Source organism: Leucoraja erinacea, chromosome 12 (genome assembly GCF_028641065.1).
Source record: "Leucoraja erinacea ecotype New England chromosome 12, Leri_hhj_1, whole genome shotgun sequence".
Lineage (NCBI taxonomy): Eukaryota > Metazoa > Chordata > Chondrichthyes > Rajiformes > Rajidae > Leucoraja > Leucoraja erinaceus.
The window spans coordinates 46,591,317-46,608,115 of NC_073388.1; the positions used below are offsets into that span (position 1 = coordinate 46,591,317).

The window sequence follows — 16,799 nt, forward strand, 5'->3', positions numbered from 1 at the left end:
CCCAAATTTGTCCCCTGCAGCCAAGGCTCTGGAACCAGCAGATCCATCTCCATAGCCGACTTCCACGGCCGATCGGTGGGACAGTATCTCGGCCCCCCCCCCTCGTTAATCCGGTAAAACGGCTATTCCAGAAAGGCTGTGCAACCAAGGGTGCTGGAAAATCGGTAGTAGATCTGTGCCAGCCAAAGGCAATCCGGAATAAGCTTTGAGCTAAACTGTTGAGTACAGCCAACACAGCAAAACTAATGTGAACAATGTGACAACAATGATGAGAAAGTAATGACTGACCTTTCTTCCTTGTTAATCTGGTCCCCAAATCCCACACTGTTTATAATGGACAGTTTCAGGCGGACATTACTCTCCTGCAGTTCGTAGCTGTTGGACTTTATGTGGACTCCGGGCTGACTGTGCGAAGCGGGATCACTTTCGAACTTGGTGTTGAACAGGGTGTCCATCAAGGTGGACTTCCCAAGACCAGTTTCACCTAAAGGCAAGGAAAGAACATTTGGTTAATAGAGCACGACGTTCTCAAAGACCAACCTACCAACTGAACAGTGCGATTGGCATTGTCACACAAGGAACAGAGTAGGGTTTCCCATGGAGGGCCTGTAGTGATCTATTAGACCGAGCAACAGCTTCCAGAGGAAGGCGGGCGGCACGGTGGCGCAGCGGTAGAGTTTCTGCCTGACAGGGCCAGAGGCCCAGGTTCGATCCTGACTACGGGTGTTGTCTGTACGGAGTGTTCTCCCTGTGACCGCATGGGTTTTCACCGGGTGCTTTAGTTTCCTTGCACACTCCAAAGACGTACAAGTTTTATCTAAATTGGTTACATTGCGAATTGAGGCTAGTGCGTGGGATACGTGCTAGCGAACGGGGTCAGCACGAACCCGGTGAGCTGTTTCTATGCTGTCTCTCGAAAGTCTAAAGTAAAGTCTGAAAAACTTGATTATTAAGCAAAAACATAAAGTGCTGGAGTAATGCAGTGTGTTCGGCAGCATCTCTGGACAACACAAATAGGTGATGTTTCAGGTTGGGATCCTTCTCAGTCTGGGCAAGGGTCTCAACCCAAAACATCACCTATCCATGTTCTCCAGAGATACTGCCTGATCCGCTGAGTTACTCCAACACTGTGTCATTTTTCGTAAGCCAGCATCTGTAGTTTGATAATCAAACAAGAGTAATGCAATTGTTACTCACTTCTATCTTCGCCTTAAAAAGATGTTTTGGTGTTGACCGAAACGTCCTCCGAGCTCTGAGAGAGAATACATCGCTGTTCAAGGTCATTGAACAAACTCTGCACAAACAGAATCTGTCTCACTTTGTAAACCCTGTGCATTAGCAAGGGTCATCTGTTAAATATATGAAGGCCCCAAGATATCCTATAATACCACACTCCCTCATTCCCAAACCTGTAACCTTTTGATTGATCAATGTCACCCAAACGAGTCAAGTTGACAATGGAAATGAGTTTCCAGGGATTTTGGTTTTTTTCCACGCATTCCAATTGCAGAGCTGTGCTTCCAGGGTAAAGAGCTAGAGGGAGTAGGTTTAAGGAAAGAGGGGAAAGATTTAACAGGATCCCGAGTGGCAACGTTTTCTACACAGGCATGTGGAAGAAACCACCAGAGGAAGTAGTTGAGGCAGGTACAATGATATTAAAAAGTCTGAAGAAGGATCCCGACCCACAACATCACCTCACTAATTTTTCCATGTGACCCCGTGGATGGCACGGACTCGGTGGGCCGAAGAGCCTGTTTCCGTGCTGTAACTCTAAAGTCTAAGGTCTGCAGACATTTGGACAGTTGGGGAAGGATAAGAAGGATGGGGCCAAACATGGGCAGAGGGGTATCTTTGTCAGCATGGATTTGCTGGGCCTAAGAGGCTAGTTTCCATACTCCCCGACTCCATAAGACAGTTGTAAAATACTCAAAGGTTGCAGCAGCTTTGTCACACAGCAAGATGGATTCCACTTGATATGAGGTTCACTGAAAATGAAGCCAACTCTCCCACACATGTGGAGAGATTTACTCAGGAATTTTGCTCTCTTTGAATGGAATCCTTAAATATTACCCGGCGGAGGTCCGCTGAGAACACAGCAGGGCTGTCGGGGAGCTGCCGTAAGAGGATAAGACTGTACTCGGAACTTTTGAGATGTTGCTGGCGGCAGCAGCATTGTGGCAGCTCTTTGGGTAACAGTCTCGGTGAAGTCAGCTGTATGATTTTGCCGGATTGTATGCAAAATCAAAGAATTTCAATGTGCCCGGGGACATGTGACGATGAAGTATCAATGAATTGAATCAAACGTACATAACTGCCCAGAACCTTGTTCGCACGGTTATCGGGAGGTTAGTGTGAGACGGGGGCGCGGGAGGGACAAGCATAAGCACTGCAACTAACGAGGAACTACACAATACAACGCTTCACGGTCACTAGCCGAGCTTCACATTATTGAGCGCAGATTCTGCTCACCTCATTACAGGAAGGATGTGAAGGTTTGGGAGAGGACGTTTGCCAGATTGCTGCCTGGATTAGAGGGGATCACCTTCAAGGAGAGGTTGGACAAACATTGGATTGCTATCCCTGGAGCATCGGAGGTTGACCCGAGAGAAACGTATAAAAGATGTGCGGGAAAGACAGGATAGATGGTCAGGGCCTTGACCTCAGGGTGGAATTGCCAAAGACTCGAGGGCATGAAGGCGAGAGGGACAAAGTTTACAAGGAGATGTCAAGTCAAGTCACATGTATTTATATAGCACATTTAAAAAACAACTCTCGTTGGCCAAAGTGCTTTACATTTGTTATAAGAATAGCACAACAAAACAAGCTACATACATATATACATGCAGCCCTCACTCAGAGGATGTCTGGAAAGGCTTGGGAGTATAGATAAGTCTTTAGTCTTGACTTAAAGGAGTCGATAGAAGGGGCAGTTCTGATGGGAAGGGGGATGCTGTTCCGCAGTCTAGGAGCTGCAACCGCAAAGGCGCGGTCGCCCCTGAGCTTATGCCTAGACCGCGGGATATTCAGCAGCCCCAAGTCGGCCGATCTGAGGGGCCTGGAGGTGGAGTGGTGGGTGAGAAGACATTTTATGTAGGTGGGGGCAAGCCCATTGAGGGCTTTGTAGACATAGAGGAGGGTCTTGAAGTTTATACGGAACCGCACAGGGAGCCAGTGGAGAGAGGCCAGGATCGGGGTGATGTGGTCCCTTTTTCGGGTGCCCGTCAGGAGTCTCGCTGCGGCGTTTTGGACCAGTTGCAGGCGGGACAGGGAAGATTGGCTGATGCCAGTGTAAAGGGAGTTGCAGTAATCAAGGCGGGAGGAGATAAGTGTGTGGATGATCTTTTCCAGGTCATCAAACTGGAGGAATTGTTTTATTTTAGCTATCGTCCGAAGCTGGAAGAAGCTAGCTTTTACCACGGCATTGACTTGTTTGTCAAATTTCAGTGCTGAGTCAAATATCACGCCAAGGTTTTTGATGTGAGGTTTGAGTGGTGGGGTAAGGCTTCCAAGGCTGCCTGCTATCATTTTGTTTGAGTCCGAGGGGCCGAGAAGGATGACCTCAGACTTACTCTCGTTTAGTTGGAGGAAGTTCTGGGCCATCCAGCACTTTATATCCTCGAGGCAGTGGGTAAGGTTAAAAAAAGATTAGATTGGTTTTTGGGCTTTAGATGTGGGAGGCAAGTTTTTGTTTTATTCGTAAACACAGAAGATGTGTGCAGAAACGATAGAGGCATTTGAGAGGCTTTTAGTTAGGCAGAGACAACGCTTCTAAGGCCGCCTGGGTCAAGACGAGATGGAGAGACCAGTGGAAGTCAGTGGAACCATCTAGGCTACACCAGTACATCAATGACCCCATGGACATCCCTGGCCAGGTCCTGCCCCGAAAGCAGTGGACAACCCTCAACCGCTTGAGGACGGGCGTTGGACGCTATGGAGTAGCGATGAAGAGGTGGGGCCCCGTGGACAGCCCCTCCTGCGAGTGTGGGGACCCAACACAGACAGTGGAGCACATAGTCACCAGTTGCCCCAAACACCGAGGTCTGATTGACCTGGACGATGAAACATTGGCCTGGCTCGCCTCAACGGAGCTGCAGGTCTAAAAGACATACGACAGAAGAAGAAGAAGAAGGCACAGGGACGTGCGGAGAATCGAGGGAGATGGATCACGTGCAAGCAGAGATTACTTTAGCGTGGAACCATGTTCAGCACGGACACTGTGGGCCGATGGGCCTGTTCCTGTATTCTAAATGCATACGTCACGGTCACCTGGCTGAGGGATGCAGGTTTCCAGATGGAGTGGCGGTGAGCGGGGGGCGTGTGGTTTTCCCAACTGCCCGTGGGAAAATTCCTCAATAACGTATTGCTGTAAACAACTGACTATGAGAAGCTGCACCCGCGGCGATTTATAAATAACTATGTGGCTCTGAAATAAACCCTGCTGCTTGTTGTGTAGGCTGGGATCAACAGGAGCAGAGCTTTCCAGCTTCAAATACAAGTTGTGGCGAAGGAATTCCCTACGGAGTATTGACCACAGTTAGAGGAAAAAAACCACTCTGTGTCCACATCAACATCCTTCACTTGTGTAACGCCAGATACAATGGCTCGCAGGTCGGGTGGTCCATAGTAGATTGGAAAGACAGGCTCCAGGACAGGTCAGTGGGCAAGCCGTGGCAGATATTTAAATAGCAACTTCGTAACCCTCAACAAAAATCTAACCAGGTCAATATTCATCACCCCCCCCCACCAGTGCAAGGAGAGGGACAACGGTTTGTGGGACTACCGGATGGAGGTGACAGCTGTAATGGGCCTTTGGGTCTGAGTTTGTGGGAGACCACGGCAGAGATGGTGGGGCCCGCCCACTGGTTGAAGTTGTCAACATTCTGGGAGAATCCCAGTAGATTGGAAAACCACACGTTTAAGGGAGAAAGACCACAAACACGCAACTAGTTTGGTTTAGTTTATTGTCACGTGTACCAAGGTACAGAAAAAAGCTTTGTTGCGTGCTAATCAGTCAGCAGAAAGACCACACATGGTTAGAATCGAGCCGGCCAGTGCACAGATGCATGATAAAGGGAATGACGTTCAGTGCAAGATGACGTCCAGTAAAGTCCGATTAAAGATAGTCCCAGGGTCTCCAATGAGGTAGATGGAAGCTCAGGACCGCTTTCTCGTTGGTGAGAGGATGGTTCAGTTGCCCGATAACAGCTGGGAACAAGCTGTCCCTGAATCTGGAGGTGTGCGTTTTCAAACTTCTGTACCTCTTGCCTGATGGGAGAGGGGAGAAGAGGGAGTGACGGGCTGAGACTGGTCCTCGAGTATACTGGTGGCCTTGCCGAGGCAGCATGAAGTGTAGATGGAGTCAATGGAAAGGTGGTCAACCTGAAGCCTGGTAACTTAACAGCTGTTGCTGGAATCTATAATCAGGGAAAAAATAGCTGGTTGCTTAGAGACGTCTAATGTAATGAAAACAATTTAATATTGTGTAAAAGGTAAATTACATTCACCTTTTGCTCCGTCTAATAGATGACTACAGGCCATCCAAGGATGAAACAAGTCGTGGATGATGAGTCAATAGAGGGGAACCAGTAGATGCAGTATATCGAGATCTTCAAAAAGCATCTTATAAAGTGCAACCTGACTGGCTGATGCATGGTTTGGACTGGTAAAGATAGTGCATTAGGATGGATTCAAGTAACTATTCTATGTGGGGGAACGGAGGGGGGTAGGGTAAGGGGGAAACTGTTTCCCAGTCGCTTCCTGGCGAGGACGCGACTATTCTCCGATTCGCGTCCTACCACCTGGATTGGTGCGGCCTTTCCTACCGGGGACCAGGGAACGGACCAGAGCTACAACAGCGGTGGCGCAGCGCTGGATTCACCGCGGAGTGGGCGATGCCTACCTGGATCGCCGTCTGGAGCTCCGGAGCGTTGGGCCGCTGCTCCAACATCGCGGAGCTGTGGTTTGGCAGGGTTTCCAGCGCGGCCAGCGCTGAACAACATCGCAAAGCTGTGGTTTGGAAAGCTTCCAGCGTGCCCTGGGGCCCTTTGTCGAGGGCCGTCAGCGTTGCATCTCCGCCCAGCGCGGCCTGCGGACTTTGGGAACCGCCAACTCTGGAGGGAGGTGGCCGATTCGGATGTCCAAGCCGCTGAGGAAGTCCTCCAGTCCCGACGTCGGACTTCCATCACCCCGGCAAGCGGGCCTGAACATCGGGCCGCCCGGAAAGACGACAGCGGGGGGGTTTTGGAGCTGTTTCGGACCACAGGAGGACGACTAAATTTTTGGAGCCTTCCCACACAGTGGTAATTTGAACCCGCTGTGTGGGGATGTCTGTGTTAAAAAAAACTATTGTGTCCTGTGCTCTTTATTATTTGTATGGTTGTATGGCGACTACACATTTCACTGTACCACATGTGACAAGTAAATGTATCTTGTATCTTGAGTAAAAATAAGATGCCTGCATCTGCACTACCGTGTCTCGCCAAATAAACATTTTTGTTTTCGCGCTGGAAGGATGGAAAGTCAACCTGGAATCCGCTCTCGACACTCAAATATTAACAATATAAAATGAATGTACGGAAGGGGGCAGATTGCAGAGTTTCCAGAGCTTGCCAATGACAATATTAGGTTGCAGGGCAAGTTGCAAAGAGGGCAGTACAATTCTGCACCAGGATTATAGGTTGAGAAAGTGGGCAAAAGTTTCTCAAATGGAGTTTAGTTTGGGAAAGAGTGAGGCTATGCACTGTGGTGTGAAAATAAAAAAATTAAAAAACTAGATTGTTTCAATGGAAAAAGGTTGTAAATAAGTGTAGTTCAGAGTAATTTGTGTTCTTGTGCACGAGTCATACAGCACGGAAACAGGCCATTCAGCCCAACTCATCCATGCCGACCCAGATGCAAGAATCACAAAGTTAGCACACAGGTGGAGCAGGAAAGCAACTGGCAGACTGGCCTTTATTACAAAAGGGTTGGAGCTTAGAAATAGGGAAGTATTGAAGTATTGTTACAGTTGTGCAGGCCACCAAAGAGGCCACACCTGAGTTTAGAAAAAGGACATACCAACATTGAGGGTTGTCCAAAAGCAATTCAAGAGGCCAGTACCTGGGCCAAGAGGGTTGCGCTATCAAATGTTCAGAAGAACGAGAAGTAATCTTTCTTGAAACATACTAGATCCTGAGCGGACCTAACTCGGGCAGGGTGGATACAATAGAATTAAGGTGGAGAATGAGAATGATCAACCTCACCAGTGGGGAAGGTGAAGGCAAGTCCATACACAAGAGCCTTGCCCCTGATGTTACTACAGTACTGGCGTAGCATTAAGTTGCTGCCTTACAGCACCAGAGACCCGGGTTCAATCCTGACCACGGGTGCTGTCTGTATGGAGTTTGTACGTTCTCCCTGTGACCGTGTGGCTTTTCTCTGGGTGCTCCAATTTCCTCCCATACTCTAAAGACGTGCAGGCTTGTACATTAATTGGCTTTAGTAAAACGGTAAATTGTCCATCGTGTATGTAGGCTAGTATTAGTGTAAGGGGTGATCGCTGGGCTGCGTGGACTCGGTGTGCTGAACGGCCTGTTTCTGCGCTGTATCTCTAAAGTCTAAAATAAAGTCTGAAGTAGTGACAAGTCCTGTTGTACACCTTGAGAGATGATTTCATCCATGACTAATTCAATTCTAATACACAGAAGAGTGATGTTGATATTTGTTGTTGTCTGGCTGATGTTGCAGTTTATGAGGCAGCGCACTACCCGCAAGTTGCAACTCGTTGTCGCCTCAGTGTAGGCACATCAAGGCTTCAATCCACTCCACAGGTTCAAGGCACTCTCTGGCCCCTTGTCATCTCCATGCTGGGTTATTCCCCCCCAGTCTCCATGTACCCAAGTTCATCCTACAAACAATTTAAGTTTGCTGCCAAAACAGTTACATCTCATTCCAAAATTAGGTCCCATTCGGCCCTTCGAGCCTGCACCGCCATCAATATCACTAATCTCCCCATTTACCTGCCTCATCTTTTGTAAACTCCCTCTTAAATATAGCCATTGGCCTGCAGTTCCTTGTTTCCTATCTCGGTTTTAAAATTTAAAGTTTGATCTGAGAGGGACAGTAGCCTGTCAACTGTGAGTTATCATCTGAAGGCGTCGGTGGCATTTCAATGTCCATGGCCAAAGGAATCATTCGGCCTGGCCTCTACGAACCCCATACTAAATTATATCAAGTTTATGATCATATACTCAAGTATAGTGGCAAACTCTTTCAGAACATACCACAAAATACCCCAGATGGAACAATTTCATTCGTTGCAAAATCCAGGCAGCATCGTCTTTGCAGCTGAGCTTTGAAGTGGCTACATTTTTGGAGTTGTGCGTCACCAAAACGTTTCCTCCTCACGCAAAACTCAAATGCTGCCGCTGGACCCACGCCTCCAAATTGCTTGTGCGTAGATCAGGTGTGGCCCACATGTCCTAGATCAGCGTCACATTTTGCATATCTTCCATTCATTTATCCTAACTACCATCTACTACTCTCGTTCCCCTTTCCCGACTCTCAGTCTGAAGAAATACACCCAAAGATAATTTGTCGCGGAGCATTTCCTGATGACTGACAAATGATGTGGTTGCATGTTATGGAAAATCATGGTACCATTATTGTCCAGGAATAATTCTCCACCCACCCCCACATTAACAGAGGTCACCTCTGTTAGTGATAAGCAGCTGTCTTCTTCACTTGAAACACAGTGGTGCAGCTGTTAGAGCTACTGTCTCACAGCAGCAGAGACTCAGGTTCGATCCCGAGCTTGGGTGTTGTCTGTGCGGGGTTTGCACCTTCTCCCTGTGACTGCGTGGGTTTCCTCTGCGTGCTCTGGTGCCCTTCCACATTCCAAAGATGTGCAGGCTTGTAGGTTAATTGGCCGTCTGTAAATTGCCCCAAGTGTGTAGGATGTCGATGAGAAGGTGGGATGACATATAACTAGCGTCAATGAGTGATCGATGGCCGGTGTGGACTCGGTGGGTTGCATGGGTGAATTCCACGCTGTATCAATCAATCTAAACCTCCGAAGTCATCCTCTGCCTCAAAGGCTTTAACAGCAGAATCCTCTTACCATTTGCTCAGTCTCTACTCCCTGTCACCCTCTCCAGCATCTCAATGGCAGGCACTCTGGCCTCTGTCGCAGATTGCAGGTACAAGTCCTGCTCCAGGGACTAAACACAAACACAAGACTCAAGTGCAGCAGTGCGGGAGGGATGCAGTGTTGGCGGCAGGCCGGCTGAAACATAGAACAGTACAAGAACAGGCCCTTTGGCCCATAATGTCCGTGCCGAATATGATGCCAAGACCACTTGCCTGTCTGCACATAATCCATATCCCTGCATATCCAATTGCCTATCCAAGGAAAATAGTAAACATTAACCCTTAGCGTGGTCACCCGTCCCAGATGAGTGTAAGAGATCCCACAATACTTTCGAAGGAGAGCAGGGGAGTTATCCCTGCATGTGTAGGAAAGAACTGCAAATGCTAGTTTAAATTGAAGGTAGACACAAAATGCAGGCAGCATCTGTGGAGAGAAGGAATGGGGGACGTTTCGGGTCGAGACCCTTCTTCAGACTATCCTTGCAGCTTGGTTAACATCTACGGCTCAACCAACATCACAAGCAGACCATCCAAATACTCTCACAGCAGCGTTTGTGCAGGTTGGCTGGTGCAAATTGGCTACCATATTAGAGCAATGACTAAGTTACTCAAGTACTGTGGCTAAAAGCACCCCCGGATGTGCCAAAAGCCCTGGGAAAGGCTGCACGAGAATGTACACCCTTCTCTTCAACAATCATCCACATTCCTATTCTCACACACCGCAACCCCTCACCCTCCACTTTCCAGAGATCTCCACCCCACCCCACAGTGGTGTTGCAATACATACCGTCCCCTCCACACTTTTCAAAACAACATCCACCATTTTGGATTTAAGATCAAAAGGTCACGAGTGATAGGAGCAGAATTAGGCCATTCGGCCCATCAAGTCGACTCCACCATTCAATCATGGCTGATCTATCTCTCCCTCCTATCTCCATTCACCTGCCTTCTCACCATAACCCCCCCGACACCCACACTAACACTAATCAAATAAATTGTACCCCACAGATGGTGTACCCCCAATTATAGGACAACAAAATAGAGAGAGTTTTACAGAATGCTTTTCAACCTAAATTGGGGGTTAGGGGGGCGCAGAGGTTAAGGGGGGACCTGATAGAGGCTTTAAAATGATCGATAGAAAGACAAGCTCGGGGGAAGATTCAAACAAGACTCGATTAAGGGACTGAAGGGGGTAATACCACCCCACAATTGAAGTTCCAGTGGAAAGGCAGCATGGTATCATTTAAAAATCATACATATTCCAAGACAGTCATCCAAAAATTCAACCCTGTTTTCCGCTGTACTTGTTATATGGTTATTTTTTTAAATTGCCCACATACCAAAACAGTGCTTCCCTAACATAAGTTTCTGAACATGGGCTGAAGGGCCACCCCACAATTGAAGTTGGAACAGCACGCATCATGTAAAGTCTCCATAGATGCCGATGTTGAATAAATATATTTTTCCTGGTTTACAAAATTCTGGTTGCACACTGGGGAATGAGGGATAGGTTTTGTCCCTGCACTTGTTAACTCTCCCTTCTAAAAACAATGCATCAAAGTGCCGTCAATTAAAGCATGTCATGTTCTGAGAGGAGTGAAGGGCAGGGCAGACTTGGAACCCAACTGATCAACAGGCCAAGCAAAACCTCCAGGTCCTGAGCCAAGAAACCCACAATGTCGGTGCCAAACATGATGCCAAGTTAAACTAACCTCAACTGCCTGCACGCGACCCATGACCCTGCTTATCCATGTGCCCGACTAAAAACCTCTTCACCACCACCCCTGGCAGCACATTCCATACACCCACCACCCACTCCGTGTAGAATAACTGGCTCCATCTACCGCTGTCAGTCGGCCAGCAGCGGCCTGAGGTCGGTGAGGCCTCTGCCAACACGGCCATAGCTGCTGGTGCTCCGGGGCTGCGCCGAGGATCCTGAGGCTTGGGCGCTGAGCCTGGCTCCGAGGGCGCTTACTTACAGCATCAGACATTGAAGGAGCAGAGCCTTCCCAAAAAGTACAGCCGGCGCTGTCCCTTGTTGTACAGGGCCTCAGCGTTCCTGGACCCGTCCAGTTTGCTGTCCATCTATACTCCAAGGTATTTGTACTCTCTGGTGAACTACATATTCACCCCATTGATGGAGACAGGGGTGTTCCTCTCCTCCTGAAGTCCACCACTAACTCCTTAGTCTTGTCGGTGTAGAGCTGCAGGTGATTCAGCCCACACCACTCAGAGTCATTGACTACACTGTATTCAGCTTCCCTCCCCTCATTGATGCAGCCCACAATTGCAGAGTCATCTGCAGGTGGCAGCAGTCCGAGTTTTATCTGAAGTCCGAGGTGTGGTAGATGGTGAACAGGAAGGGAGAGAGGACTGTCCCCTATGGAGCCTGTGTTGCTCACTACCATGTCCGAGACAGTTTTGTAGCCTGACATATTGTGGTTGTCCAGTCAGGTAGTTGGTGATCCAGGACACCAATGGATCATCCACCCGTATCTTCGCCAGTTTGCTCCCTAGCAGTGCATTCCTCACATGATCATATGCACCTCCATTAGATCCCCCCCTCATTCTCCTGCGCTCCAAGGAATAAAGTCCTCGCCTGCTCAACCTCTCCCTATAGTTCAATCCTTCGAGCCCTGGCAACATCCTTGTAAATCTTTGATTAATACATTTATCCGTTTGTTGCAGATGAACCTTTTTCCAGGGAAAATCCCACTTGACACCCAATGACAAGGATCAGACCACAGCAACAACTTCCACTTGAAAGAAACAAATAGTGAAAGGCTTAGATGTGGAGAGGATGTTTCCACTAGGGGGAGGAACAGAAGTCATGGCCTCAGAATTAAAGGGCGTCCCTTAAGGAAGGAATGAGAAGAAATATCTTTAGTCAGAGGGTGGCGAATCAGTGGAATTCACTACAACAGAAGGCCAAGTCAATGGATATTAAGGCACAGATAGATTCTTTATTAGTACGGGTGTCAGAAGTTATGGGGAGAAGGCAGGAGAATGGGGTTCGAAGGGAGAGATTGATCAGCAATGATTGAATGGTGGAGTAGACTTGATGGGCCGAATGGCCTAATTCTGCCCCTACAACTTATGAAAATGTTGCTTTGTGCTTTACAATCTGAAATCCAATTCTGCTCCTGCCACTTATGAATGCAAGGAAAATTCTAGGGAAGGCACTGCTGAAAATTCTGAAGGGAAAACAGCCAAGTTTACCCAAAAACATAATGCCAATTAACAGGAAAAAAGGCCAGCGTTTCAGGTAAGCACAGCTGTTATGCATCAGGCCTGAATAAAATAATGATGTTAATTATTTTCTTATATAAAGCTGCCAAGCATGTCTGACAATCTGTTTCAGCTGAGCTAGATTGCATCATATTAAAAAAAAGATGCATTTACACAGCACTTTTCACATTACAAACCATGCAGTAACAGCCACAATAACAGCAGCACAAGTCGTTTCAGTAAGAAACATGACCATGTGCCCACAGGAACCCATTCATAAAAGGCAAATGAGTCAAGTAAGTAAGTAAGTTTTTTATATAGCACGTTTTAAGTCAACTCACATTGACACCAAAGTGCTTTACATAAATTAAATAATACATTTCATTACAAACCATAGAAAAAGGTTACAAAATTTTTATTTTAAATGAATAAAATGGACACAACACATCATAGAGTTCAATACAAACTTCCCCCCACAGCAGAATCAAAACTTTCCACTGTGGGGAAAGACACCAGAAAGTTAAGTCCTCTTCCTCTGTGAAACACCCGAGGTCGGGGCCCATTTGTGGCCGTGCAGCCAGTCCGATGATTTTAAGGGCCCTCTTGCCGTAAAGATGGAACTTCGGCGTCGGGTGAAACATTCCTCAGCGGCTTGGAAAAGTCTGGAGCGGCTGCCTCCTCCCCAGAGACCGGAGACCGGGGCACTCGTAGCCCTCAGGCCGCGCCGGTTGGAGCTCCGACCCCGGCGAACTCGATCCCTGCCTCCGCGGCGCTCCAAATCCAGCGCCGCCCGCGGCCAGACGCCTGCAGCCCCAGCTCCGCGATGTTTGGATCGATGGCCACAGCGCTCCGGAGCTTACCGCACGGCGACCCGGTAAGGCATCACCCGCTCCGTGTTGGTATCCCAGCGCTGCACCACCGCCGCCGAAGCTGTAGTCCCGGCCGGTCCCGACAGGAAACGCCGCTCCATTCTCGATGGTAGGCCGCGAGGATGCGGCAAAGAAGCAGCTCGGAGGGATGCTGCCTCTCCAACCAGGTAGGGGACTAAGAAATAAAGTTTCCTCCTTCCCCACCCCCACATAGAAGACCTCCACTAACATTTTTTAACAGGACTTAAAATAAAATAAAAAAAGGTGTAGAGACGGACTGCGGGCAGGCTGCCATACACAGACGGCGCCCACTACCACACATCCGCCATCTTTGGTGAAGAGCATTTTATTGTCATGTCCTGGATAGAACAATGAAATTCTTACTTGTAGCAGCACAACAGAATATGTAAACATAGTACTCTGTAAACAATATATTAAACGAGAGAGAAGAAAAAAAGTACACGCACACGCACGTCATACACTCAAACTCATGACTGAGTCGGGATAAATGTTAGCTGAAATCTCAAAGAGAAATATAATTCTCTGCTATAACACAGTTCGTTGAGACCCTTCACATACAGACGAGGGATCCGACTTGGGGCTCTGCTTAACTCGTCTTATGAAAGACAACACCTCTGGCAACGTTATGCTTTACCAGGACGTTGCCAGGACTTAAGTGCCTGAGCTACAGGGAGAGGTTGAGCAGGCTATGACTCTATTCCATGAAGCGCAGGAGGACGAGGGGTGATCTTGCAGAGGTTTGCAAAATCATGGGAGCAATAGATTGGGCAAATGCACAGAGTCTCCTGCCCAGAGCGGGGGAAGTCGGGAACCAGAGAACATAGGTTTCAGGTGATGGGGGGTGGATTTCATGGGATCCCGAGGGGTAACTTTTCCACACAAAGGGTGGTGGGTGTATGGAACGAGCTGCCACAGGTTGCACTTGCGGCAGATATGATCACATCACTGAAGAAACATTTAGACAGGTACATGGAAAGGACGGGTTTAGAGGGCCCTGGGCCAAAGGCAGGCAGGTGGGACTGGTGTAGATGGGGCATGTTGGTCGGTGTGGGCTGAAGGGCTAGTTTCCACACTCTGACTCTCTCTCCACACCACACTGGAGCACCAGCCTTTGTCCTGTGTTCAAGACTCTTGAACCTTCTGAATCAGAAGCATGAATGCCGCCAACCAAATGGCAGCCTTCAGCGCAGCGAGCTGTGGGTTTAAGAGCCTCTGGGACAAACAGGTAAAAGCCTGTGATGAGTTGGCATCCAGGCAGCTTCCATTTCCCAGACTGCTACTCACCGTGGAGAGCATTCACAAACATGCTGGGCCAAATCCATAGTGTGCTTGTTTGTATTTTGGTTTTAAAACCAAGACTCTGTTCCCCTAACTGGGAAAAGACTGGCTTCCTTTATATTAGATATATAAACAGATTCCCCAACAAAGGCACTTCAGAGCAAGAGGATGGTAGAGACGGCCATTGAATACGTGGGTTTAATAGCAATGGGTGAATGGAGGAGGGTTTGTCCTTGGGCAATAGCGAGACACATTCTCACACACGCACACACACACAGCCAGACTGTGTGTTCACCACCGTGTTGTTGCAGGGCACAGAGCCACAGTTGTTCCAAAGCTGAACACTTCCATCATTTGAATGCATGCAGCACTGAGGGAAGTGGAGAGTTTGCCTCAAAATCTGGTTTGGAGGAGAGGGGAGGGGGCAAAGAGAAACAGCAAAGAAACAGGGCCTTCAGCGATCAACAAGTCACATCAGTTGTATGTTATCCCAGTTACTCATCCACTGCCACAATTAAACATTATTGATGCGTTTTGTTTTTTTTAAATAGCGAGAAAGGACAAGAATGAACTGCATTCCTTAAAAAAAACTGGGTGGGTATATGGATCAAGCTAAGCTGCCAGAGGGGGTAGCTGAGGCAGGTACTGGAACAGTTAATATACATTTGGGCAGGTCCATGGATGGGAATGGTTCAGGGGCATATGGGCCTGACACAGGTAGGTGGGTCTAGTGTGGATTGCAAGGCTTGGTGGATCACGGCCCACCAGTGGTAGCCACTGAGCCGCCGCTGCTCGGAGGACCACGGTCTGGAGATGGAGCCCACCTTGTCCCATGATGGAGACGCTGCTTGTCCCACGAGGATCCCAGAGGCCGCAAGGATAGTGCCGGCGTTGACATTGGACGCAACAGGAGAGGAACGAGACTGTGAGAAGAGGGTACCAGCGTCTGGCCTACCGTCCCTCCAAGGTTGGCTGCGGGAGGCGCCCCTGGGGACAAAGGTGGACGGGCGAGGAGAGGGACATCAGCTGCTGGTCAACCCAGGATGGTGATGGCTGGGCCTCGCCTGAATCGGGAACCGCTCACAACAACGTGGACTGGACCTGGAAAATGGTGCCTCTTGCTTGCGATTGCTAATCGGTGCTGTGCTTAGGTATGGCTATATTCTACTGGACAGTTTGTAGAAAAGAATTTCACTGTTCATTTGCACTTTGCACATGTGACAATAAATCACCATTAAGTGGGGCATCTTGGTCGGCAGGGGAAAGTTGGGCTGAAGGGCCTGTTTCCGTGCTCTATGATTCTATTACTAACTCCCTGTTCCTTAAGAATCAGCTCCATTTAATGGGGGCATCCGGCCAACACTTTCCACAAAGAGCCTACCCCCAAGTATCTCAGCTCTTGGAGTCTGCTCAATGGAAGTTGGTGGAGCGGAGATCCAGCAGCCATCTTAGACTCACCAGGTAACAAATCGCATGGAGGATATGCGTTTTAGCCAAGGAGGAATGCCTATGAATAGACCGATAGTTCTTGCCAGTAATACGTTTCCACGCCACCGAACACAATTTCGTCAGAGGGCTGCATTTTTGGCAGGCAATCAAACAGCTCTCAAAACATAAATAATGACTATGTACATGTTGCCTCAAGTTAAATAAATCCATTAGTCTCAACAGTGAATCACTGCCCGTGACTGATGGGTAGCAGAGGTCAGAGGCAAGTGTTCTCAGTTCCAATCAACAGTCCCAGCAATAACCCCTGGGAACATTTCATTGGGAATGAACAAATGGACACTTTTGATCACAGGGTTCAAGAAACTTCTATGAACAGATTCTCGCACGGTTTCACAATTAACCCTCAACCTTACAAGCAGGTGCAGCAAGTAGAGTCTCTGCCTCACAGGGCCCGAGACTCTGGTTCAATCCTGATCTCAGGTGCCACCTGTGTAGAGTTTGCATATTCTTCCTGTGACGGCAACTCATTGCTCTAGTACCACCCCCCCCCCCCCTCCCCTCCCCCCCCCATTCCAAAGATGTGCAGGAGGATAAATTGTGGCCGCTATAAACTGCCCTTAGCATGCTGGTGAGGGGTACAATCTGCTGGCTCGCAGTGTCGGGGACCTGGCTTCTATCCTGACCTCGGGTACTGTCTGTGTGGAGTCTGCACGTCCTCCCTGTGACCGGATCGATTTCCTCCAGGTGCTATTTTCCTCCAACATCCCAAAGACGTGCGCGATTGGTCTTTTACCCTTCGCAACTACAAGGTGAACTCATCCCTTCCCA

At 48.6% G+C, this 16,799-nt stretch overlaps 1 protein-coding gene across 7 annotated transcripts in view; it reads right to left on the reverse strand.

Moving 5' to 3' along the window:
* Positions 1–16,799, reverse strand: part of LOC129702322 (septin-6) — a 69,819-nt gene that overhangs the window by 24,409 nt on the left and 28,611 nt on the right. For all 7 annotated transcript variants that reach the window (XM_055644055.1, XM_055644053.1, XM_055644057.1 and 4 more), the window contains exon 3: positions 289–484. In XM_055644055.1, coding sequence (XP_055500030.1) covers positions 289–484 — 196 coding nt within the window. The remainder of the gene's footprint in view (positions 1–288; positions 485–16,799) is intronic.